Source organism: Periplaneta americana, chromosome 7 (assembly GCF_040183065.1).
Source record: "Periplaneta americana isolate PAMFEO1 chromosome 7, P.americana_PAMFEO1_priV1, whole genome shotgun sequence".
Classification (NCBI taxonomy): Eukaryota; Metazoa; Arthropoda; class Insecta; order Blattodea; family Blattidae; genus Periplaneta; species Periplaneta americana.
The window spans coordinates 173964752-173991495 of NC_091123.1; the positions used below are offsets into that span (position 1 = coordinate 173964752).

A 26744-nucleotide genomic window follows, 5' to 3' on the forward strand; every position below is an offset into this window, starting at 1 on the left:
TTAACAGTAAAATTACAAGATCTGAGAAATTCGAATTGTGATACCAATTAAAGTGAATGTTATAAACTACTTGACTTTTACAGTACTCTATTCTGGCATCTATTGTATAAATTTTACCTTGTATCATAAATTTTTTATGCATCATGCTTCTGAACTCTAGAGCAGATGAAGTTTCAATATACTGTTTCCAGTACTGAGTGAATCTTCTCATCCTGCAGATTAGTAACTAAGCGTTTTACAGACGATGCAAAATGCAGGTGCTCTCAAATGACCTGCCGCATTCACTTCCGATAAGGCTACAATGCTGTTCTCTGTTACAGAATGTAAACATCTAAAGTGTTGCATCTAGATGCAATAAAAATACAACCATTAACCAGTAACTTTCGTTTTTCATGCCATTTTCTCCTCATGAAAAATTAAAAATAAGTGTTGAAAGTTGTTACTTTTGACCTATATTTTCCAAGATGACTTGGTGACTAATGCTACTGTAGAATGTATAATGAACACTTATAAAAGTTTTGTTGTAGAGTGTTTTGATAAATGTTTGTAATTACTAAGTTTGCTATTTCTTCATTACATGTTTTCTTGTATTTACTAATAGCTACAAGACGTGACGGACTTGGTGAAAGGACCTGAAGCTCCCATTTTGGAAAATTTGAAAGAATTGCCAACATTTACAGCACGAGCGATTCTTGTTTCAAAAGGAAGCGTAAGTCATTTTTTTTATTCTATTTACAGATTCATGTAAAAAGCGAAAATTTGTTCTTTTAATTTCTACTCTTAGACATTTAAGATTGCCAAAATGTATATGAACGCTATACTACAGTAATTTCCTCCTTCTCCCCTTCTCTTGCTCTTTCTCCTCTCTTTCTCCCCCTCCCCTCTACCCCGCTCTCTCCCTACCTCCCCCTCTCTCCTTTCTCTCTCTCTCTCTCTCTCTCTTGAATAAAAGTATCCCACTTTGTTAGAAGAAACTCTAACTGAAGGTTACAGTGGACCCTATGTTGTCACTATCCTGCTGAATACATTAAGAAGTTTAATTGGATTACGTTGTAAGACAAATAGACTGAGTAAAGTTCTGAACATGTATTTTCAAGCTACATTTTTTTAGCATCTGTAGTTTTCATTGTACAGGCAGTTTTTATTTAACATGTAACTGACTATACCAGTATTACAACACGTCCCTTATTAATTAATTAATACAAACACATTGATAGAACACTGATTCGTAAAATCTTAAAACAGTGACTCTCTTTAGAGAGAGAATCCAGAAAGGGATAGTCATTTATAACAAGAGATAGTGTTTAGTTGCAGCCATATAATTTCTTTGTACTCATATGTTAAAAACAATAAAGAACAATATTTCCATAGTGTTTTTCTTTTTCCTTTTTAGCAGCCATCTATGTAAATGTTGGAAGAAGTTTTTCGAGAGAAATTATTTTTTCAGGGATTATGACCACCATGATTCCCTGACCTGATACCACCAAATTATTCCTTTTGAGTACAGCTAAGTCTTCAGTGTATAAGAGCAATCTATAAACAATTCAGGAGTTATGCAAATCTAGTCTTTCAGGTAAAGCTCCCTGTAAAGCAGATTTGAATAATTTCAAAGGAAAAATTTTTCCGGGGCCGGGTATCGATCCTGGGACCTCTGGTTGAACGTACCAGCGCTCTGCCAACTGAGCTACCCGGAAACTCCACCCAACACCGTCTCAACTTTTCCATTTATATCCACACAACTCGTGTGGGCTGACGAAACGCCAGACCCCCACATCAAGTGCACACAATCTCTGTGTGACTTGGAATTGTGGTTTTCTGTTAATGTAAACAGTGACATATATATTATGCAAATCTAGTCTTTCAGGTAAAGCTCCCTGTAAAGCAGATTTGAATAATTTCATATAAAGGGAAAAGTTGAGACGTCGGGTGGAGTTCCTGGGTAGCTCAGTTGGCAGAGCGCTGGTACGTTCAACCAGAGGTCCCGGGATCGATACCCGGCCCCGGAACAATTTTTCCCTTGAAATTATTCAATTCAGGAGTTAAAAATTGTGGTGGTAAATCATATAAATTCACCGAGAAGTAAAATTTAAATCATAATGTTCGAAAATAAGTGTAAATGAGGAACGCCTTGTCTTGAACTTTATGGCCATAATTTTCAATATTGTATCTGAATTTGGTGAATGGAATGTTTAATACTTAATTAACTAGTTTATTTATTTAGTATAGTCTTGCTGTTTCGAAGCTCCCTTTCTGTGGTTTTAAAAGTACATTACTCATACATTACGAGACCTTAGGATTTGATGGTGATACGAATTGCCTGAGCTTGAAATTTGTCCTGCGCAACAGAGGCAGTGCTGCCACCTGTTTGTTAACTAGCAACTCCTTCCACTGCTGCAGAAAGACTTTTGTAATGCTCTGTATTTCACAGGTGGAAGAAAACAATTTGAAGTTGTATTTCTTGTTTATTTAGGTGCAGCTCACTACAGCAATAAAAAATAAATATGAAGATTTAGCTAAAAAGCAGTTCCCATCAACAAGATTATTACTTAGTAAAGTTTCGACTATAGAGGACTGGGAGAAAAATCTAAACAAGACATTCAGTTCAGAAGTTGTTACAGCCCTCAGAGAAAAATTGAATCCGGAACCTTTTGATCTAATCATGCTGAGTGTTGGAGACAAAGATGAAGTTGTGAGTAGATCTTGAGAATTTTATTTCATGTTGCAGAGCATGCACTGTCCAACATTTTTTTAATGACTGCATAGTGGACTAAAAGTAGCCTACATTCTGGGAGGAGAAAATTTGACTTGAGTTTTAGGCTGTTTTTCTCTTCCATACATTTTACTGATGAGTCCAGCAGGGGAATTCGTGAAGTAAATATCCCAGTACTGAAACTGCAATTTTGGAAAGTTTACATAGACGAATTCACAATTTCCTCATTATTTGTATTTCCTCTTGAATTGTCGAGGTTATTGCGCCGGTGGATTGGTCATGCTGGACCAGTTGCTGGTCTTCTTCTTATGTATGTCCACATGGGCAGTTTGGTTTTTGTCATGGCAATCAGTAACTAGGAGGATCTCCGTCACAGAATCATGGACGTCCAAATTCAACATCGCAAATTTCTAGCACAATAATTAATAATAGATCCCTATTAGAAACAACAACAACCAAATTTCTTGGCTAAAAAATCGATAATGTGTTAAATTGGAAAAATCATATTAAAGAAATTACCCCCAAACTAAATTCAGTTTGTTTTGCTATTAGATCTATGCAAAAGATAGTAAATATCGATACCTTAAGTCGACCTGGTTGGTGAGTTGATATAGCGCTGGTCTTCTATGCCCAAGGTTGCGGGTTCGATCCCGAGCCAGGTCGATGGCATTTAAGTGTGCTTAAATGCGACAGGCTCATGTCAGTAGATTTACTGGCATGTAAAAGAACTGATGCGGGACAAAATTCCGGCACATCCGGCGATGCTGATATAACCTCTGCAGTTGCGAGTGTCGTTAAATAAAAAAACATAACATCAATACCTAAAAAACAATATACTTTGCATACTTCCACTCGGTAATGAGTTTTGGAATAATATTCTGGGGAAATTCCACAGATAGTAACAGTATATTTCTATTACAAAAAAGAGTAATTAAAATAATAGTAGGTGCCAAATCTAGGGAATCTTGTATGACTATTTTCAAAAAACTACAAATAATGCCCATGGCTTGTCAGTATATCTTTTCATTAATAATCTTCCTCGTATGTAATCGTGAAAACTTTGTAACTAATTCAACAGTTCATAGCATAAATACACGTCAAAAAATGACTTTCATACTCCATCGGCAAGTCTATCGTGCTATCAAAAAGGAGTGCATTATGTGGCAGTAAAAATTTTTAATAGCCTCCCTATCGATATAAAAAATGAAACTCAAAACATAAGATTATTTAGGGCCAAATTAAAGAAGTACCTAATTTCTCACGCCTTCTATTCTGTAGGTGAATTCATGACATTCAATAACACTTCATGAAATTGATACTAAAACTATGTGTTGTACTAGTAGACTATATTGTAAATCTCGTCTGTATATATTTCATCTAGACTGTGACTATAAATTAAGATTTTATAGTAGTATTAAGTTTTTTGACTTGTTCCATATTCTAGCTGTAAAACAATGTATGAATACTATGGAAGGTTAATAAATACAATACAATACAATACAATGTATGTCCACATGGGCAGTTTGGTTTTTGTCATGGCAGTCAGTAACTAGGAGGATCTCCGTCACAGAATCATGGCAGCAGCATAAACAATCTTTGATATTCCAGGGATGTTGGAAATAGTGAGATAATTCATAGTTCGCCACTGTGAGCTTTGTTTGCTGGTGAATGAAGGATACTTTGAATAATTTATGTAATTTAAGAAGCAATAAAATTCTAGAGTTTTCCCTGTCAGTTTATACTATTGTCAATGCTTTCCGAACTAGCAGCTCAAAGTCAGGCATTGGTCTGCATTTGCCACGTATGCTTACCCCATTTCTGGACCATTCTCCTCAAAGTCAGCTGGAACAGCCGGGATTACTGTGTTCAATTCAGTGATTCGTGCATGGTTTGTACATGACCTTGAGCCACCCCTTCGAAATGCACAGACAATAATATGATTTGTTAATGCTAGTTCTCGTATTTTAAAAATTTGGTTGTTCTTAAAAGGCTGAGATGTATAATGATTTCAGTATGTATTGTTTATAGCTCAAATTGCTTGGAAAGTTAAGAGTGGATTATGTGGAATATTTAGAAAGCAAGGGTGTAAATCATCATCGAACAGCAGTTTTCAATTTCCTGTGGGTTGTGGATTTTCCAATGTTTTTCCCGGGTGAAAAACCAGGCAGTGTTGAAACCGCTCATCACCCATTCACACAACCACATCCAGATGATGTGTACGTCCTGCAGAAAGATCCACTTAAAGTAAGTAAATTTATTGAGGAATTCTTTCAATTTATTTATTTCTTTTAATCTTGTATTACAGAACATTGTTGATTTCATAATAAGTGGTGAACTGAAGTGACCAGTGTTGGTATAGTGTGTGCTTAGTTAATGATTACAGTACTTCAGTACGTAATTAATTGATGAAATAAATTGGAAAATGCAATTTAAAGTTAATTTAATATAATTTTTCTGACCTAGTATGTGTTTGCACATCTTGGATGCTTGTAATGTTCAGCTGAAATATATGAGTTTGAAGGAACTATTTCAAGTGCCTGCAGTTAAATTATTGTTTCAGAAGTTCATGCAAAACATTATTACTGGGTGAACAGATTATGAGTTTCCCACCCACACACGGTCAGTCATCCAAGCTGCGAAGTCAGCCATGGCCATGGTAGGGAGCGCATGAACACGTCATCAGTCTAGAGCTAAACGGCTGTTGAAACTACACATTTACGGTAGTGTGCTAAGAAAGGTATGGCTAATATTGTCGGACCGTCGGATCTGTGCACCTTCAACGCTGTAGTCGTTCTTGGAAAAGTTAATGCCCCTACTCACTCCATTCCACCAGCTTTCCTCCCACCATGCCAAACCTTACTGAAAAGGGGTGTTGCCAAACTTCCACCAAACAGTGTCATGTCTTTTGAATATTGCTTATTAATAATGTGAGGTTAATTATTACTTATTCATAATTTAATTTAAGTAGGTCTAATGACGCTGATTGACTTCTGCGATTAATTGGAGATAATTATATGATTACAGTGGATATTTGTTGGTTAAATGGAATTTACGTGAAGGGAATCTATTTCGTTTCTAAAAAGAAATGTTTTCGTCATAATTACTTTTTCTTCAACTTATTGTCTTATTTTGTTAGGTTTGGAATGTGATCTTGAAGGCCTAATAAAATTATAAAATTGTAGGAATGAATAAGCACATAGTCATGTACCCTCTTTCTTTCTCATCCAGGCTAAGGACCAGCTATGGCGAAGTTAATACATACTAAGATCTTATTTACATATTTACATACTATATAACATAACATGCTGATAATGTGCAGGAGTTCTAATTTATTCTTATGAAAATAATTTACATATTTACAAAAGACCAAGACTTGTATTACGCATGAAATTACAGAGGACATATCCCAGACATATCTGAACTGAGTCACTACTATTGCTGCTGCTGTCTTCACCCAAGTTGATAACAACTGTAGCTACTTTCTCTTCTATTAATCCGTAACGTTTCTTTCCCACCTTGGAAATTATTGCTTCTCTCACAACCTCCAGTAATTTCTTCAATGTTGGAACTTCTTTCTGCACGGTATAAAATTCTTGTATCTTTCGTCTTAAAATACATCGGCTCCATATCATCTACAAGAATTAAAGGTTCCCTTGATCTGTTCCTCCCAGGTGATTCTAGCATTTCATCTCCTGCACAGACTCCCTCTGGCCTGATTTTATTAGGTGCTCTGGCCCACCTTTATAAATGACATAAAAATGTTGTATTATATCAGTATTAGCTAAGTAAGTAATTTTAATACATAATCAATTGAAATAAAATAAGCCTCGTCTCTGATTGCAGCTGCTCTTTTCGTTGCCTGATCTAGAGGAAACAGATATTGACCTGTTTGTTTCTCTTCATCGAAAAATGCTATTACTTGCTTAATAATATTTTTTTCACCACTCGGTGCTACAGTATCGATGTTGAGTTGACAACACTGGACTTCAAGTGCAAATAAACTGAAGAAGGTTCAAAATTGTGAGTAGTGGGGGAGAGAAAGGAATGCAAGGAGGGAAATGAATTACAGAGGCTGAGAAGGAATTAGGGTTCAGTTCTCATATCTTACTGGGGCACAGATCCGATGGTCCGACTATAATATGCCAAAGTATTCTATTCCACAATTAGTGTTTATTTATGATTCGTATGTGCGTACAGAATTGGCTCATGCTGTCAGGAGATTTTCTTTTAATTTTCCTTCTATGGAGGAGAGAGGGACCTGAAGGCTTGCACTGCAGCCTGAGGCTTATTGTGCTTACCACTCCTGTTCTGTGAATGATTGGGTAGTCGAACAGTCGCACTCTTTTACAAGTACAGCATGCTGCACCATGAACTTAATCTGGGCTATTGTATGGATGATGATGATATGTGAATTAATGATTGTGAAATGAGTTTGAGGTCCAATGCCGAAAGTTACCCAGCAATGTTGCGTCAGTTGGTTGAGGGAAAACCTCGGAAAAAACTCCAACCAGGATTTGATTCCAGGCCCACTCGTTTCATGGTCAGATGTGCTAACCGTTACTCTACAGTGATGTACTTGTCAGGAGATTATTTCAAGAAAATTTCTCTGATGATCACAGTTCAAGTCATTTTGTGATTCATAAATTGCCTAACAAATGTCGGTAAACGGGGATGTTTTAGATAAGAAGTGAAGATGGCACACAGTGCTCACTGAAGAAGTTCTTGATGACATCGAGCATCACCTAGAAAATTCCCCTAGAAAATCTTTTCAGTGTCTTGCTCAGCAAATAGGGTTTCCTATGGCTCTGTAAGAATGGCCATGAAGTCACAAGTTAAAATCACGTAAGTTTATTGTAGTGCAAGAACTTAAATCTGGTGATGCAAGAAATAAATTCAGTTACCCCAATGGAATTGAAAAGAGTGATGGGTAATTTCATTAGTCTATGCCAGAAATATTGAAATGTGAAGGAAATCATCAGTTCCTTCATCTTGGGGATACAGGTAAGTACATGTCTTTTTAAATTATTCTTTTTTTGTAATATTATTAGCCAGTGCCTTCAGTATTGAAGTTATAGTTGGTAACGCGCAGACTTGTGTTGCTGTACTGCCATGAATACAGACTGCACAGCCCATGCAGCCCTGTGCATACCACAGGAAACTCATAATCTGCCCACCTAGTAGTTTGGGCAATACTTGCTCCTGTAGGACAAATTTTACAAGAAATATGATGTTGCAAAACATTTATTTCAAAATAGCGACGAAAATACAAGTTGTCAATGTGCCTCACATTGAAATATGAGTCCTAGCTTGTTGGTCATTTGCATGTACATTTGTAACCTGACCAGCCTCATGGTCTAGTGGTCAGAGCTTCTGGCTATAGTTCATGAGGTCCTGGGTTCGATTCCCGGTTAGAGCACAGGAATTTTTCCTTAAAGGGGATTATTCCTGTGTTCGTCCATGGTCTGGAATTTAGGCTAAGTTTAGATTTAAGACCTCTCCTGGCACCACATTATCATAATCATCCTATCACATCATCGGGGTAATGTAACTCCGCCTTCCAGGCACCCCAACCTCAGAAGCGGGTTACAACTAAACCACGGCCAGGAGAGAAGACCAGAAATGTCGAAAGACACCTGGTGGCACTGGATAAAAAAAAAAATTTGTAACCTTCCACGTACAGTTTTTAAAATTACTATATTGAAACAGTTTTATTTATTTTTAGTAATGAGTAATTTTTACCAGGAAATATGTACAGTAGTGCAAAAAAAACCGGACCGACCCTTGTAGCTGATTTCAGAGCCTTGTTCACTCCAGAGCACGATAGACTGGTAACTAAGACTTTCGTGGTTCGTATCCTGCCTGGGAAGGAAACTTTTTTTGTTCCTTATTCAAATTTATTCCCAATACTTTTTGATTGCTGGTAAAATTCATGTTCTGGGAATAATAAGTTAATTAAGTAGTAAAATATGATTTTTTAGTTACTATAGTCAACGTTCATGAAGTATGATGCTGTGTTTTGTTAAGTTACACATATACCGGTACGAGGATAGGAACAATTTTACGGGTTGCTTGCAGCATAGCTAGAGGTTGCTCAGCAACCCCTGAAACTCCCCTGGTTACGGCCTTGTACTGAAATATAGAAGTTTGTTAAAGGCTAGGTTTTCTTTATTATAAATTTATGTTATTGGCACTGTGAAATTAAATTACAAGAATAAAATGGTTACAAAGAATAAAATTCGTGACAGTTTCATATAAGAAGAATATTTTACGGCTTTACCCTTGCAAGAGCACCATCTTTTATCACTTGCAATAAAGTAATGTATTCAATTCTCTTTTACTGTATAAAGATATCCCCGTAACATGCCATGAAGGCACTTTGGGCGCATGGAGGTAGAGCCCCATGCTTTCCATGACCTCGGCACTAGAATGAGGTGGTGTGGTTGGCACCACGCTCTGACCGCCTTTTACCCCCAGGAAAGACCCGGTACTCAATTTTATAGGAGGCAGAGTGAACCTTGGGGCCGTTCTGAAAGTTTGGCAACGAGAAAAAATCCTGTCACCACCTGGGATCGAACCCCGGACCTTCCAGTCCGTAGCCAGCTGCTCTCTTTTACTGTATATGTAAGAGTAAAGAAGAGTTTATTGTTCCAGTAAAGAAAAGTGTCAACAAATGTAATGTGGTATTATATTATGTTAGCAATAACTTAACTGTCACCACTACATATGTTACACTTGAGGCAAAAGGAAAACAACGTAAAACTTAATTATCTTTTAAACTATTGTATTATTTTAATACTTGCTGTACTTTATTATTACTATAATATGTTTTTCATCTAAGTGTGACAACCTTTCTTTACCAATTTGATACAGGCAAGAAGTTTACATTATGATTTGGTTTTGAATGGCTGTGAAATTGGTGGAGGTTCTATTCGTATTCATGACCCAGCTTTACAGCTATTTGTGCTAAAAGACGTTCTACAAATAGACCCAGCTCCTTTGCAACACCTTTTGGATGCTCTTCATAGTGGGTGTCCTCCACATGGAGGAATTGCATTAGGTAAGTCGTGGTGAAGATAGTCCTCAGTTCCGAATTGAACTTTTATGTGTAACTAGGCCTAAATCACCTCCATTCACTGCCAGTTCAAAATTTCAAAAGCATTTGACTTTCTTCTATACTGGCTATTCCATATGAAATCGATCAGTAAAAAACCTCGCATTTTTTTATACTCTAATTATTTTTTCTCTACTTATACAAGGTGCTGAGGAGAGTGCATTTTCAAAAATATATTATCGAAAGTCAAACAATTTTCGTATTATTGAGCGACAAATTTAGCATATTTTATAAAAACAAGCCTCCTTCAGCGCTGAGAACTCTGGAACCATTTACTGCAGAACGTTGAACGGAAGCTTATTTTGAAGCTGACTTTGGTGGGTTATGTTAAGAAGTAATCCTTATTTTTATTGTACACAGAGCGACAGATAATCTGATTTTACTTACTTTTAGGTTTTTTGCTCATTTGTAAAAATGTAAAAAAAATTTAGAAAAAACCTTGCATTATTAAGAGGAATTCGGGATTGTTTGCTTAATGGTACGGCAATAAGTTTCGAGGGTATTAAATAAATTATTTTCACATGCCTAGACTTGAACGGCGCAGTACCGCATGCACTGGCCGAGAGCTGAAGATAAGCAAGCATTGGGCGTCATTTTACTCCAGTGTTTATGAAAACCTGTGATAAAGCTAGCACAGCCGTGCGCTGCTAGATGACACATCACGTGTTTGTCTCCTGGCCTTGCTTGCCTATGCTAGCTCCTGCCTCACAGTCAGCTGGTTAGTTCACGCGCGTACTATCTATTTTCTTTATTTGATATTTTCAGTACTTTCTTATCAACGTACCATCAGTAAAAAATATGTGTTTATTTGTACTTTCAATGTGGAATCTAACTATATATTTTAAAAATATTTTTTCCTTGGCAAAAGCGTCTTAATGAAGAAAAATCTAAATTTCTCCATTTCCATAAAGAGTAAGAAAATCTGTTTATATGTCAATATAAACTTTAATTTCTCAGCATCAAAATAAACCATGATTTTGATCATTGGGTGAAAGGGTTTCGGAGCCGTAACAGTTTAAAGTTGCTAATTTTATGAAAATACGATAAATTTAAATATTTTTAATTTAAACACTATGAAGTTCTGATGCCTCAAACTTTGCACAAACCATTGTATCACAGTTCTCTACGGACAAAAAAAGTTTCATTGTATTTAGAAATTGTAAGGTCAATTTTCTCTATATTTCAGTCGATTTGAGATGGAATAGCTCATGCATGTGGCTATTCTATATTTCGTTTTGTATATCATCTTTTCCAATAACATTATTTTTCATACTTGTTCCAGTTTAAATTGATAATCCACTACTGAAGCATAACATATTTTAAAATAATTTCAATGATGTTGGTTTAGCATTTGAGCTTCTACATTCGTTAGGATGTGATACAGAACATGTTGCAGGATTTTCTTGCTGGTTCTTAGTGCCCTTAAGATTGAACCATTAAAAGTAGTTTTGGGAAGTTGCCAGCCATTGAACCATTAAAAGTAGTTTTGGGAAGTTGCCAGCCATTGAACCATTAAAAGTAGTTTTGGGAAGTTGCAAGCCATTGAACCATTAAAAGTAGTTTTGGGAAGTTGCCAGCCATTGAACCATTAAAAGTAGATTTAGGAAGTTGAAAGCCATTGAACCATTAAAAGTAGTTTTGGGAAGTAGCCAGCCATTGGACCATTAAAAGTAGTTTTGGGAAGTTGCAAGCCATTGAACCATTAAAAGTAGTTTTGGGAAGTTGCCAGCCATTGGACCATTAAAAGTAGTTTTGGGAAGTTGCCAGCCATTGGACCATTAAAACTAGTTTTGGGAAGTTGCCAGCCATTGAACCATTAAAAGTAGTTTTGGGAAGTTGCCAGCCATTGAACCATTAAAAGTAGTTTTGGGAAGTTGCAAGCCATTGAACCATTAAAAGTAGTTTTGGGAAGTTGCCAGCCATTGGACCATTAAAAGTAGTTTTGGGAAGTTGCCAGCCATTGAACCATTAAAAGTAGTTTTGGGAAGTTGCCAGCCATTGAACCATTAAAAGTAGTTTTGGGAAGTTGCAAGCCATTGAACCATTAAAAGTAGTTTTGGGAAGTTGCCAGCTATTGGACCATTAAAAGTAGTTTTGGGAAGTTGCCAGCCATTGAACCATTAAAAGTAGTTTTGGGAAGTTGCCAGCCATTGAACCATTAAAAGTAGTTTTGGGAAGTTGCAAGCCATTGAACCATTAAAAGTAGTTTTGGGAAGTTGCAAGCCATTGAACCATTAAGAGTAGTTTTGGGAAGTTGCCAGCCATTGAACCATTAAAAGTAGTTTTGGGAAGTTGCCAGCCATTGAACCATTAAAAGTAGTTTTGGGAAGTTGCAAGCCATTGAACCATTAAAAGTAGTTTTGGGAAGTTGCAAGCCATTGAACCATTAAAAGTAGTTTTGGGAAGTTGCCAGCCATTGGACCATTAAAAGTAGTTTTGGGAAGTTGCCAGCCATTGAACCATTAAAAGTAGATTTAGGAAGTTGCAAGCCATTGAACCATTAAAAGTAGTTTTGGGAAGTTGCCAGCCATTGAACCATTAAAAGTAGTTTTGGGAAGTTGCAAGCCATTGAACCATTAAAAGTAGTTTTGGGAAGTTGCCAGCCATTGGACCATTAAAAGTAGTTTTGGGAAGTTGCCAGCCATTGAACCATTAAAAGTAGTTTTGGGAAGTTGCAAGCCATTGAACCATTAAAAGTAGTTTTGGGAAGTTGCCAGCCATTGGACCATTAAAAGTAGTTTTGGGAAGTTGCCAGCCATTGGACCATTAAAAGTAGATTTAGGAAGTTGCAAGCCATTGAACCATTAAAAGTAGATTTAGGAAGTTGCCAGCCATTGAACCATTAAAAGTAGTTTTGGGAAGTTGCCAGCCATTGAACCATTAAAAGTAGTTTTGGGAAGTTGCCAGCCATTGAACCATTAAAAGTAGTTTTGGGAAGTTGCCAGCCATTGGACCATTAAAAGTAGTTTTGGGAAGTTGCCAGCCATTGAACCATTAAAAGTAGATTTAGGAAGTTGCAAGCCATTGAACCATTAAAAATAGTTTTGGGAAGTTGCCAGCCATTGAACCATTAAAAGTAGTTTTGGGAAGTTGCCAGCCATTGGACCATTAAAAGTAGTTTTGGGAAGTTGCCAGCCATTGAACCATTAAAAGTAGATTTAGGAAGTTGCAAGCCATTGAACCATTAAAAGTAGTTTTGGGAAGTTGCCAGCCATTGGACCATTAAAAGTAGTTTTGGGAAGTTGCCAGCCATTGAACCATTAAAAGTAGCTTTGGGAAGTTGCAAGCCATTGGACCATTAAAAGTAGCTTTGGGAAGTTGCAAGCCATTGGACCATTAAAAGTAGTTTTGGGAAGTTGCCAGCCATTGGACCATTAAAAGTAGTTTTGGGAAGTTGCCAGCCATTGAACCATTAAAAGTAGATTTAGGAAGTTGCAAGCCATTGAACCATTAAAAGTAGTTTTGGGAAGTTGCCAGCCATTGGACCATTAAAAGTAGTTTTGGGAAGTTGCAAGCCATTGCACCATTAAAAGTAGTTTTGGGAAGTTGCAAGCCATTGAACCATTAAAAGTAGTTTTGGGAAGTTGCAAGCCATTGAACCATTAAAAGTAGTTTTGGGAAGTTGCCAGCCATTGGACCATTAAAAGTAGTTTTGGGAAGTTGCCAGCCATTGAACCATTAAAAGTAGTTTTGGGAAGTTGCAAGCCATTGAACCATTAAAAGTAGTTTTGGGAAGTTGCCAGCCACTGAACCATTAAAAGTAGTTTTGGGAAGTTGCCAGCCATTGAACCATTAAAAGTAGTTTTGGGAATTTGCCAGCCATTGAACCATTAAAAGTAGTTTTGGGAAGTTGCCAGCCATTGAACCATTAAAAGTAGTTTTGGGAAGTTGCCAGCCATTGAACCATTAAAAGTAGTTTTGGGAAGTTGCAAGCCATTGAACCATTAAAAGTAGTTTTGGGAAGTTGCCAGCCATTGAACCATTAAAAGTAGTTTTGGGAAGTTGCCAGCCATTGGACCATTAAAAGTAGTTTTGGGAAGTTGCCAGCCATTGGACCATTAAAAGTAGTTTTAGGAAGTTGCCAGCCATTGAACCATTAAAAGTAGTTTTGGGAAGTTGCAAGCCATTGAACCATTAAAAGTAGTTTTGGGAAGTTGCCAGCCATTGGACCATTAAAAGTAGTTTTGGGAAGTTGCCAGCCATTGGACCATTAAAAGTAGTTTTGGGAAGTTGCCAGCCATTGAACCATTAAAAGTAGTTTTGGGAAGTTGCAAGCCATTGAACCATTAAAAGTAGTTTTGGGAAGTTGCAAGCCATTGAACCATTAAAAGTAGTTTTGGGAAGTTGCCAGCCATTGGACCATTAAAAGTAGTTTTGGGAAGTTGCCAGCCATTGAACCATTAAAAGTAGTTTTGGGAAGTTGCCAGCCATTGGACCATTAAAAGTAGTTTTGGGAAGTTGCCAGCCATTGAACCATTAAAAGTAGTTTTGGGAAGTTGCCAGCCATTGAACCATTAAAAGTAGTTTTGGGAAGTTGCCAGCCATTGAACCATTAAAAGTAGTTTTGGGAAGTTGCCAGCCATTCCCACCACACTTCAGCTTAAATACCAAAAAGCCACACTATATTTCTGTCACAAAGTGTTTAGGTAATAGTCTAGCATGTAAAAACATTGTTCCATATTACTTTGTTTCAGGCATCGACAGGCTTATTGCCTTGTTATGTGGTACTGACAATATACGTGATGTCATTGCTTTTCCAAAAACATTGGAGGGTAAAGACCTTATGTCAGGTGCCCCTGCTCCAATCACTGAGGAAGAAAAGGCCCGCTATCATATTCAGACGTTGGAATCTGCTCCAATGGAAGAAGATACAGAGAACAAAGTGGAGACTGCACAGTGACCTCAAATACTTCATCAGGAATCAGAAAGAAGTATAATGTGAGAAATAGTTCCACATTTCAGGAAAGTATTATTACCAGCACTGACATGGTGCAGTGTCCCTGAAATAATGTCGATAAATGTTGTATTAATATGTATTTTTCATTTATATATGAACAAGTGAAGTGTAATAGGTATTCAGTTATATCAAATATCATTTTAAGTTTACATTTTCCAGTAAAGAGTGTCTTGGTGAAGGCAAAACAGACTTTCTGTGCGACAGAATATACTGTGCATTATTTTATGAATGGAAGTTATTTTCTTCCCCTGTTATGGAGAAACTGTTGGTGTTGCATTTTACAATTGGATAGATACTGGAAAAGAGCAGTGCATCTCATTGTGACGTAACTGTGGCATTCATTATTTTCCAAGATAGTTGAAGAAATGGGAATTGTGTGATGGCATGTGTTTTATAAAATGTAACTTCAGTCTCAATGATGAACACTGGAATTTCTGTGTTTATTATGTTTTCAAGATTATTGTACAACTATCATTAGCATAAATGTTGTGTTATCCAGCAACACAACTTCTACAAAAGAATAACGTACTGAGACATCACTGTAATTTAGTGGAAACTGGTCATATTTTTAAGAAACACTTGAGTGTCTCATCGATGACTTTTATAGAAGAGAACACATACATATGGACACTACTGTCAACAGATGGACGACACGAATGTATTGTGTGTGTAGCACAAGCTTAGACTTTATCAGTGTGTGTTAAGAGGAACATGAAGCCCAATTCACCTGTTAATCTAAAATGTCCTGAACTAGGAGCTGAGTTAGGTGAGAAGAGTTACAGGTAAATATTTAGATGTACAGGAACCATTTTTGTCATATCTAGTTGCATCACACATTGATTGTATGTTCTGAAGAAAGAAAATTGAATAAGTGAGTATGACTTAAAATTTTGAAACAACTGACTTATTTTTTTATGCATTATAATGTTTATTTTTAGGAACATAGTTCTGTATTATAGAAATTTGTATATTTGCTTTCTTTATCTTTACTTCAGTTACTGTCCAATTAATTAAAAAACAAATTGTTCTTGAAAGAATTTTTTTGTTTTAAAATACGTTTGGGGCTGAGATAGCTCAGCCTGATTCCAGAAGAAGCAAAGGATATGACTCTTTTGCCAAACTTCTAGAATTACTGTCTTCTGTTTAATGTATACTGGCATTTTATCTGGGATAAATTGACCAGAGCTTGATGCTGAACATTCACACTTTCTAATTTCAAGACATGGAGCTTTAATACTTTTCTTCCTCCCTGCTAACCCATCTATATTCTACATATTACACATTCACCTTAAAATGTGTTTCTTCATCTTTTTCTCTTTTTCTTCATCATCATCATCGTCATCATCTGTGTAGTAACTAGAGAGCGGATTTTTATGTGCTAAAAATTTATATATATTTATTGTTTATGTGCTAAAAAGTACGAAAATATTTACTAAAAATAAAATAATATATTTTTTTAATATGACAAAAATACCTTACTTAGCTTGAAAAAAAAAAAATGTTACTAGGTACTCACCAACCACATGTCAGTATCAGTTGCTAGTAGTTGGCCGAGAATTGCGTGAACAACAAAGGTCATCTCCAAATTCTCCATCACAAATGCATGCCGATTATCTCTGAACAACGACTTATACTGTGAAAACAAATGTTGGGTTATCTAAGAGCGCTGATTTGTACTTAACTGATTTACCACACGATTGGCAAAATAACACTTTTCCGTCGGTAGTAAAAATGTTTTTAAATTCATCTACATATTGCTGAAGACGCGATCTTAAACTCGATTTGATTTTAGGCATCTTAAGGGGATAATAGACACACGTCTTCACGTAAATGTTTCTAGTATAACTACTGACTGACAATGTTGGAGAAAAGCTTCCTATAGTGACGTCACTACATCTACAATATGCAGCTTATGCTTATGGCCCGATAACAGGGAATCACAACAAGATGTAGGCCTATTGTCTTACTTGATAGGTATGAGCGAGAAGCGAGAGATTTGTTTAAATTAAATAATGTTTATACCCGAGCTCTTATCTGTTGTGTTTCACAAACAAGCGTGGAATGAAATCATCTTCAGCAACAATAAACATTCCTAATTATGTGTTGTAAGATCTCTCCTCCTTGTCCATGTTAATTTATTCTCTAATAATAACAACATTGATATGCTGCCTAGCAGTTCTCAGAACTTGAGAAGATACTATTACAAAAATGGATCACGGATGCATCACACAGCGCTTATAAACACGAAGCAACCAAGAATTCTTAAAAAGATAACGTACTTCTGAGTGATATAATTGATTTAGTTTTAAAATATTTCAAAGTTCTTGTAAAAAAGTTATTTAAGTAAAAAAACTCAAAGATTTATGTGTTTATAATAGATTTCCTGAAAATATGTATTTACATAATTTTTTTGTGAAAATATATGTTTTTATGTGAAATAAAATTCGGGTTTTAAACTTGAAACTTCATGTTCGGAATATTTAACTTTGTTAATTGTGTTTTATCACACACAAAAAGAATATTTAATTACATAGGAATCCACTCGCTAGTAGTAACGATGACTGAATTGAACATTAGAAATTAGTTACATATTTTGTGCAATTTGTAAGTAAGAAACACTCGTTTGGAATTATTATACAACTTCTATCGTGAATTTATTTGTAATTGAGCATATAGCATATGACTTGAAATACAGTGTGTTGCATATACAACTTAATTGATTTACATGCCATGATTCATCTAGGGAGTGGATATTGATGACCTAAAAATCTACTTAAAATGATAAATAAAATGCCCTTAAAATCATGGAAAAATGACTTAAAATTAAAAGAATATGACATTTAAATATTCAAAGTACTCGCACCACAACTTCTTAAAAATTAGTCACCTTGTTTCAATGACTGCCCTGCAAATCTCGCAAAGAGAAGGCAACTACCTGAAATTTGACTAAGATAAAGGAAAATAGCATGCGACAAATTGAAGGTTTTAAGGGAAAACTACAGATTTTAATAGGTTTACAATGTGTTTCAATCAGGGGTGATCCATGTCAGTGCCTTCATTTTCCGTTTCCTCCTCCTTCCGCTCTTCACTTCTGTTACCAAACCTTCCAAATGGGGAGTGTAAATGACAAAACAAATTGTGGGCGCTGCATGCAATCTTTGTGTTAAAAATACTGTCTAATGTACTTCATCCCTTCCGAACCATACTGAGGACACAACATTATATTGTCCAGGAAAAATTTCTCCCCTCCCAAACATAAATTCTAAAGACACCCTCGTACCAACAAAAGAACAGTAGCAGTGAAAGCCCTCACTTAAAATAATGTCAAGCATTTTATATTACTTTTATTGTGCGAGGTGAAGAATTCAGCAAAATGAGGGATGGACTTAAGAGTTTGTTCCAAACTATAAAACTGAAGCTTCACTGTTATTTACTTATTCAGTAGTTAATTACTAGTAGGGCCTACTACTGATCTGTTTGCTTATAAAAAGATTTAACATTCAAAATGATATAGGTTAAAAGTTCTTCAAAGTATTAAAAATTACCAAAAAATGCCGAAAAAAAATGTAAAAATGACCTATTAGTACAAAAACGTAAAAAAATGCAATATAAGAAATTAATTTTTTAGGTTGATATTAATATAGAAAGGATTTCTATATTAATAGGCATCGTCCTAATGCGAAAAATAAGATGACGACTTTTCATCAACATCTGCTCCCTATTCATTACCAATATGTTGTTGTTTTCTAATGCCAGGCGTTTGACAATAAAGTCATTTGACCTCTTGCACTCCAATATTTTTCAAAGATATTGTCATGGCCAGCCACTGAAGCACAGATTTTGAGGTGTTCCGAATCCATTTCTTGATTTGAGTTGCACAATGACAGTTAGGGGACTGATATATTCCAATTCTATGCAGGTGTTTGGCCGAACAATCATGGCCTGTTGCCAATCTAAATGCAGCTAGAGACGATTTTCGTGGTAAATCGGGAATTAACTGTGGATTTTGATGCAGAGAGTTCCATTTTTTCCCTTGAGATTGTAATCATTACCAATATAAAAATTAATCAAAATCTATAATCAGTTACATGAACACGAGCCATCTACAAGAGACAATAGAAGTAGGAACTTAACAATAGTAACAACAGCCTACTGGTATACCCACAGATCCTAACACGCAATATGACCAAAGATGTTAAAGCATGTATAAATAAACTTAACGGCATTATAACCAGTTGTAACACAAGTGTTTAGTGGGAAGATTCAATCACTCTCGTGCAAGGGAGAAAAACAAACCGACGATGAATAGTGGTGATTTAGGCTACAGTCCCATACATGTACTGCACTGGTAACAGGTAATGGTAATAAGAAAACGTTATGTTGATCTTACCTTTTATCAAATCATATGTTGAAAATGATGTCCACCACTTTCTGGATGCAAGAATTACATGCTTCACTAATGCTTCATTTTTCGTTTGACCGCACCTTGTTTTTGTTGCTACAGAGGAATTTTTGATAACATCTATTTATATAATTTGAACTGGTAATGGAAATTCCGAGAAAACGGCTGAACGGATTTTAATAAATGATCCCTCATTTTGAAGCTTGAAACCCAAAGTTTTTCGGAAAAAATAGTAGTTTTTAGTGAAATGTCAATTTTCCTACATCATTTTCCTATTTTCCAAAATCCATCTTTCGTCAGTTTTGAGAACTAATTGCATTTCAGCAGTCGGCCGTGATTTCAGAATAAAACAAAACACACATTACAATAAACAATAGACTATTACACGAAGGCCATGACCTGCAAGATTCCTGACATATTTAGAGTTCAAATTCAATTGGTTATTAAAAAGTTCGAGACTTGCTAAAATAATTTACAGGTCTGATTCTGTGGTGTGTAATTTTCTGAGTACAGCTGTGTATTGGATATTAAAATCTACAAAACTTGAGGTGGTTTGATAACATTATTACATTAGAAATTAAATATTATTATAGGTAATGCCATGATGTGACTATTTTTCATTAATTATACGTACATATTAATGCTATATTGATGATATGAAAGTGAAATGTTTTTGGGTTATATAAGTAGATGTAGAGAAAATATTAAATTAGACTTTCATTTCTATAATTTATTGAGTGGCGGCTATTTTACAAATGAATTTACAAAACTTACGGAAGAGAATAATGTTGTTATTAAAAATCAAATATTTTCATAGTTATTAATCAAATGCGGTTAGATCTTTTTCATATACTTAATGGCGGTGTGGTGTAGATATTTATATGCGTCATTCTCTTCAGTATTGGCTCGAGAGAGCTAAAAAATTACAGTTCCTAATGAAAGACCAAAAGGTATTACTTACTGATAAAATAAGAAGCCTACAAGATTTTGTAGTCTCCCGATCATTTCGGCAAGATCTCTTAGCAGGATAAAATGATTTTACTCTCCACCTTTCAAGCTCTACATGCAGCAGCTATACCAAGATGCTATGTCTATTGTTCGAAAACATAGCAAACCTGACTTTTTTTAACTTTCACCTACAATCCACAATGACCTGAAATAGCTATTGCTTTACTCCCACATGAAAAACCCACTGATCGTCCTGACATTGTTACTTGCGTTTTCGCGTTGAAACTCAAAAACTGAATATGGATTAGTTCAAGAAAAAGTATTTGGCATAAAAAACATTCAGAGGGAGTATGTTTCATTATTATGGAAGCAAATAACTTTCAGAATGTCTGGTATTCTTCATTGAAAATAAATCTGAAAAATTTTTATTTGAACGTTTAATGAACTTAGTTTGCAGCATTTGCTGCACAAGCCACTAGTTAGGATATAACTTGAAGAGTCCACTGCAAGAATGATGGATGTCATTTGGAATACATTTTGCAGGAGAAGCAATTGAAAGTTTGAAATGCTTAGCGCTCAAAGCTTAACTGTGATTTTCTGATCATTACTGGACAATGACTATCAGTGTTTTTTTTTTATTTTATTGGGTTATTTTACGATGCTGTATCAACATCTAGGTTATTTAGCATCTGAATGATATGAAGGTGATAATGCCAGTGAAATGAGTCCGGGGTCCAACACCAAAAGTTACCCAGCATTTGTTCATATTGGGTTTAGGGAAAACCCCGGAAAAAACCTGAACCAGATAACTTGCCCCGACCGGGATTCGAACCCGGGCCACCTGGTTTCACGGTCAGATGCGCTGACCGTTACTTCACAGGTGTGGACACTATCAGTGTTAATGCCATATAACTCTCTATGTACATTCTATATGTCTTAAGCTATGCATTGACAGTCTTGGTTCATTTTCGACAAGAAGGTAACATCCATCATTCTTGCAGTGGACTCTTCACTTTTTACCACAATCTTGAGAATTATAAGAATGGTGATATTTCACACCATGATAATTCAAAGTTAATTCTGATGCAGTGATTTTGTCATCTTCTGCAGAAAATTGTTTTGGCAAGAAATTAAGAAGGGATTGATTTTCCTTTTGGCTACTAACATTGGCTTTATGTCCCTGTGACTGTAAATGTTTATTTACTGCCTTAACACCGTCATATTTAACAGTAAATGAGATACTGATTACTGCATATTCTCATTAACTCATCGTCATCACTATTAACTTTTTGTAACCATGTAATAGTTGTGTTTGTGTATTAAATTATTTGAAAATAGTTTATACCCTTGAAGAGAGAACAGAAATCATCCTTATTAATTGAATTTAAGAACTTTACACAAAATAAACTGTGTTTTCATTCTACAGTGAACTGACGATAACAACAATCCAGATTGCCAGGCGACGAAGAAAAAAGATGCAAAAACAAATGAATGAGGTGTATAAACAATTGAATACTCTTTCATATTTAAGTATCACAAGATAGGGGGACTGCCTCCGTGGTCTGTTGGTCAGCATGCTGGCTTCCAGATCAGGAGGTCCCGGGTTCGATTCCCGGGCTAGGCTCTCGGTGAATTTTTCTTGAAGAGGAATTCCCTGGGTGTCTAGAGTCTGAAAATTTGTATGAATGTGAGTGTGATTGTGAGTGTGCTGGGTTAATATAAATTAACCAATCAGGACTGTCGATGGGCAGTAACCTGAACACACGTTTCAGCGTCACATTGTTGACAAGTAACTCCATCTGTTAGCACAACCATAAAGCATCTAATAGATGCTATAGAGTTACCAACAACGAAAAAAAAAAAAAAAGATAGGGGGTGCCATTTGAAATTTCAATGTGGGGCTGGAGGTAAGGAGGGTGAAAACCAATACATAATTAAGACTGGTTTTAAACTTCCCCCCTCAATATCTAAATTGACGTGTTTTTTGTTTAATTAAATCTTATTTAAATTGGGAAGTTTTGAAATGAACACTCTGTATAATAAATTACATTATAAATTAATATAATACATTATAAAATTATGTATCAGATTTGTTTACTATTTGTATTTAATATATAGGCATATAGTTTTACTTCTCATAGAAGGTTCCCCTCCCCCAATTTCAGTGATATCAAATCATTATATATTTTAATTGTTGATGGGGTCAACGCCTCAGCTCTTATTATAAAGGAACTCTAGAGAATAGACATTACAGATAATGATGGAAAACTGCTTCTTGAAGGAAAACATGTCTGCTATATTTCTGCTGTCTCGACTGCTATAGTCATGTCGCTGTTATTTCCAGCGTGACTCCTCCTCTTTGCTTACATCTTAGGAAGTGAAAGCTCTATAAAGTCTAAGTAGGTAATATCGTTCGCCATTTTTGTTCTTTCGTTGCCGAGCTACCATACGAGGGATCTATTTGCCGCACCGTTAAATATTATCATGTCGTAACTCTTATGATAAAAAATCAAACCCACTGTAATTGAGCAAATAATTGAGCGGCAAATAACGTCCTCATGTGTTTTCTACGAAAGCGGACGAAAGAGCCAAAATGGCGGGCGATTATGTTAAGTATTTATCGATACTTAGGAAGTGAATTACATCATAACCAGCGAATGAGAAGATGCACACGTTTAAATGTAGCTGACCTGCAACATGATTGGCTGCCGGAAATAAGAGCGACGGGACTATAGCTGGTGTGATGTCAGTGCCAACTCTAGAGAAAAAGCAGAATCTCATGCTTAAGGAGGTTCAGCTGGTTTGAAGGTCATTGAAATCAGTCACTGCTACATCGAAGGTTCTGATGTGCAGTGTCCGTACTCATACCTCCCTCTACACTGGTGTGGAGAGATCTCAAGGTCTTTACTTCCGAACCAGGGGCGGAGACGAAAGAAGGCAGTGGAGAGAGATTCTCACGATCTTTACCTTCGAACCAGGGGCAAGGATATCACTCCAGCAACACTTCCAGGCAGTGGGGAGCAGTCCGAACGGTGCTCACCCTCGAACAAGAGGCGAGGACATCACTCCAGCCAAGACTGAGGAAGGCAGTGAGGAGAAGTCCAAACGGTCTTTACTTCCGAGCCAGGGGCGAAGCCATCACTCCAGGGAAAATGAAGGTAGAAGATGGAGAACAGTCTGGATGATGTCTACTCATGAACCAGGGGCGAGGACATCACTCAGGCTAAGACGAAGGAAGGCAACACCACTTACTTCCGTGGCATAAAGCCTTGTATATAACTGTATTAAGTTCATCTTTCGAAATATCTGAATAAATGCCAACTTAAAGATCACCTGTTTTTTATTCGTAATCTAGCTTAACATTATTTAATACAATTCCTTCCTCTTAATCAAACGTGACGTCAAGTTACAACTACTGGGTGTTCATTTCAAAGTGTGTCATAACGTCACTGTTGGTGAATCAGCGATTTGAAGCGAGTTTCAGCTTTTATGTCAGAGAAGTTGCCTATTAAGGCGTTCAATCTGAACTTAAGAACGTGTACGGTATAACTTGAACGTCGTAGCAACAGATGGCGGTCTGTACGGTCTGTGTGCTACCATAACCTCTTTCGAACTGTGTTTTGCGCCGGCAAGTCGTACCCAGGGTATTTGTTATCATCGGTTGCGTACGGCAACATTCCACAACACAAATCAAATGCTCCGTGTCCATGTTGACCGTCGAAGTTAATGTCAACACATACGTAAGTAATCGTCTTACCCCTCTCCCCATATCCCGACAGTAAGAAAAAAACTCACCTCAGTACATGTTTCCAAACAGTTCACATTCCTGCCACTACCGGCATTACAGTATGTATCGGTATGTACTCTTCAGAATGAATGCTGTACTTACCAGGCAACTTCTCTTGCACATAGGTAATACGCCTCTGCAGAAATGTAGGAAGATTGAATTGTCTAGGCTCATCGGCTAGCCACATGACAACTTACGCCTAGCCATGACACACTTTGAACTGAACACGCAGTATAGCTGTGGTAGAGACTGAACACAACGCACGCTTTCAACTTACTTACAAATGACTTTTAAGGAACTCGGACATTCGTTGCTGCCCTCACATAGGCCTGCTATTGGTCTCTATCCTGTGCAAGACTAATCCAGTGTCTATCATCATATCCCACCTCCCCCACATCCATTTTAATATTATCCTCCCATCTACGTCTCGGCCTCCCCAAAGGTCTTTTTTCCTCCAGCCTCCCATCTAACACTATATGCATTTCTGGATTCGCCCATACGTGCTACATGCCCTGCCCATCTCAAACATATGGATTTAATGTTCCTAATTATATCAGGTGAAGAATATGAAGCGTGCAGTTCTGTGTTGTGTAACTTTCTCCATTCTCCTGTAACTTCATCCCTCTTAGCCCCAAGTATTTTCCTAATAATCTTATTCTCAAACACCCTTAATCTCTGTTCCTCTCTCAAAGTGAGAGTCCAAATTTCACAACCATACAGAACAACCTGTAATATAAATTCTAACTTTTTGACAGCAGACTAGATGACAAAAGCTTCTCAACCAAATAATAACAGGCATTTCCCATATTTATTCTGTGTTTAATTTCCTCCCGAGTATCATTTATATTTGTTACTGTTGCTCCACGATATCTGAATTTCTCCACCTCTTTGAAGGATAAATCTGCAATTTTTATATTTCGATTTCGTACAATATTCTGGTCACGAGATATAATCATATACTTTGTCTTTTCGGGATTTACTTCCAAACCTATCGCTTTACTTGAAGTAAAATTTCCGTGTTTTCCCTAATCGTTTGTGGATTTTCTCCTAACATTTTCACGTCATCCGCATAGACAAGAAGCTGATGTAACCCGTTCAATTCCAAACCCTCTCTGTTATCCTGAACTTTCCTAATGGCATATTCTAGAGCGAAGTTAAAAAGTAAAGGTGATAGTGCATCTCCTTGCTTTAGCCTGCAGTGAATTGGAAAAGCATCAGAAACTGGCCTATACGGGCTCTGCTGTAAGTTTCACTGAGACGCATTTTAATTAATCGAACTAGTTTCTTGGGAATACCAAATTCAATAAGGATATTATATAAAACTTCTTTCTTAACAGAGTCATATGCCTTTTTGAAATCCATGAATAACTGACGTACTGTACCCATATATTCCTATTTTTTCAACTTACGATAAGTTAATTTTTCACTAAGTAGATAATAGATTTAAGTCAATTATATTATTTGTAAAAAGTGCAGCAAAGCGCATGGGATGGCTAGTATTTAATAAAGCTGAGTGCAGATATAACATTTAGTGTTAACTGTAAAATGACATATAATACGAAAATATTTTGCATATCATAAATTACAGAAATATTTATTTTCTTCAAAAATGTTATCTAGTATTCTTAATCATACTCCATTTGAAAAATCGTTCATAAAAAAATATTCCAAAAAATAACTAGTGGAATATATGGTCTTCACAGTGCAAGTCGTATGTATGTAACATATGAAGTGCAACTTTAATGCTGCATGGAATACATGAGCTCGAATACTCCCTTGTTGTATTAAGTGTAGACGCAGTATCATGCATACCCCTTGCCATTTGGGGATTCTGTTAACTAGATCGACTGTTGATCAGATTGTTTGTATTCGACAGATATTGGAGAAAAAAATAGGAGTATAAGGGTATACTACACCAGTTCTTCATAGATTTCAAAAAGGCATATGACTCCGTTAAGAGAGAAGTTTTTTTTATACGATATTCTTATTGAATTTGGTATTCACAAGAAACTAGTTCGATCAATTAAAATGTGTCTCAGTGAAACGTACAGTATAGGTCAGTTTCTGTCAGATGTTTTTTCAATTCACTGTGGTGGGCTAAAGCAAGGAGATGCACTATCACCTTTACTCTTTAACTTTGCTCTAGAGTATGCCATTAGGAAAGTCCAGGATAACAGAGAGGGTTTGGAATTGAACGGGTTACATCAGCTGCTTGTCTATGCGGATGACGTGAATATGTTAGGAGAAAATCCACAAACGATTAGGGAAAACACGGGAACTTTACTGGAAGCAAGTAAAGGGATACGGTTGGAAGTAAATCCCGAAAAGACAAAGTATATAATCATGTCTCGTATCCAGAATATTGTATAAAATGGTAATATAAAAATTGGAAATTTATCTTTTGAAGAGGTGGAGAAATTCAAATATCTGGGAGCAACAATAACAAATATAAATGAAACTCTGGAGGAAATTAAACAAAGAATAAATATGGGAAATGCCTGTTATTATTCGGTTGAGAAGCTTTTGTCATCCAGTCTGCTGTCAAAAAAGTTGAATTTATAAAACAGTTATATTACCGGTTGTTCTTTACGGATGTGAAACTTGCACTCTCACTTTGAGAGAGGAACAGAAATTAAGGGTGTTTGAGAATAAGGTGCTTAGGAAAATATTTGGGGCTAAAAGGGATGAAGTTAAGGAGAATGGAGAAAGTTACACAACACAGAACTGCACGCATTGCATTCTTCGCCTGATATAATTAAGAACATTAGATCCAGACGTATGAGATGGGCAGGGCATGTAGCACGTATGGGTGAATCAAGAAATGCATAT

The 26744-nt window shown here is 36.3% G+C and overlaps 1 protein-coding gene across 5 annotated transcripts in view; it reads left to right on the forward strand.

Moving 5' to 3' along the window:
• AspRS-m (aspartyl-tRNA synthetase, mitochondrial) overlaps positions 1–18564 on the forward strand; it is a 54086-nt gene extending 35522 nt beyond the window's left edge. For all 5 annotated transcript variants that reach the window (XM_069831901.1, XM_069831902.1, XM_069831906.1 and 2 more), the window contains 5 exons: positions 602–709; positions 2471–2689; positions 4739–4954; positions 9581–9767; positions 14516–18564. In XM_069831901.1, coding sequence (XP_069688002.1) covers positions 602–709; positions 2471–2689; positions 4739–4954; positions 9581–9767; positions 14516–14721 — 936 coding nt within the window. In that variant the 3' untranslated portion in view covers positions 14722–18564. The remainder of the gene's footprint in view (positions 1–601; positions 710–2470; positions 2690–4738; positions 4955–9580; positions 9768–14515) is intronic.
• The last annotated feature ends 8180 nt before the right edge of the window (positions 18565–26744 follow it).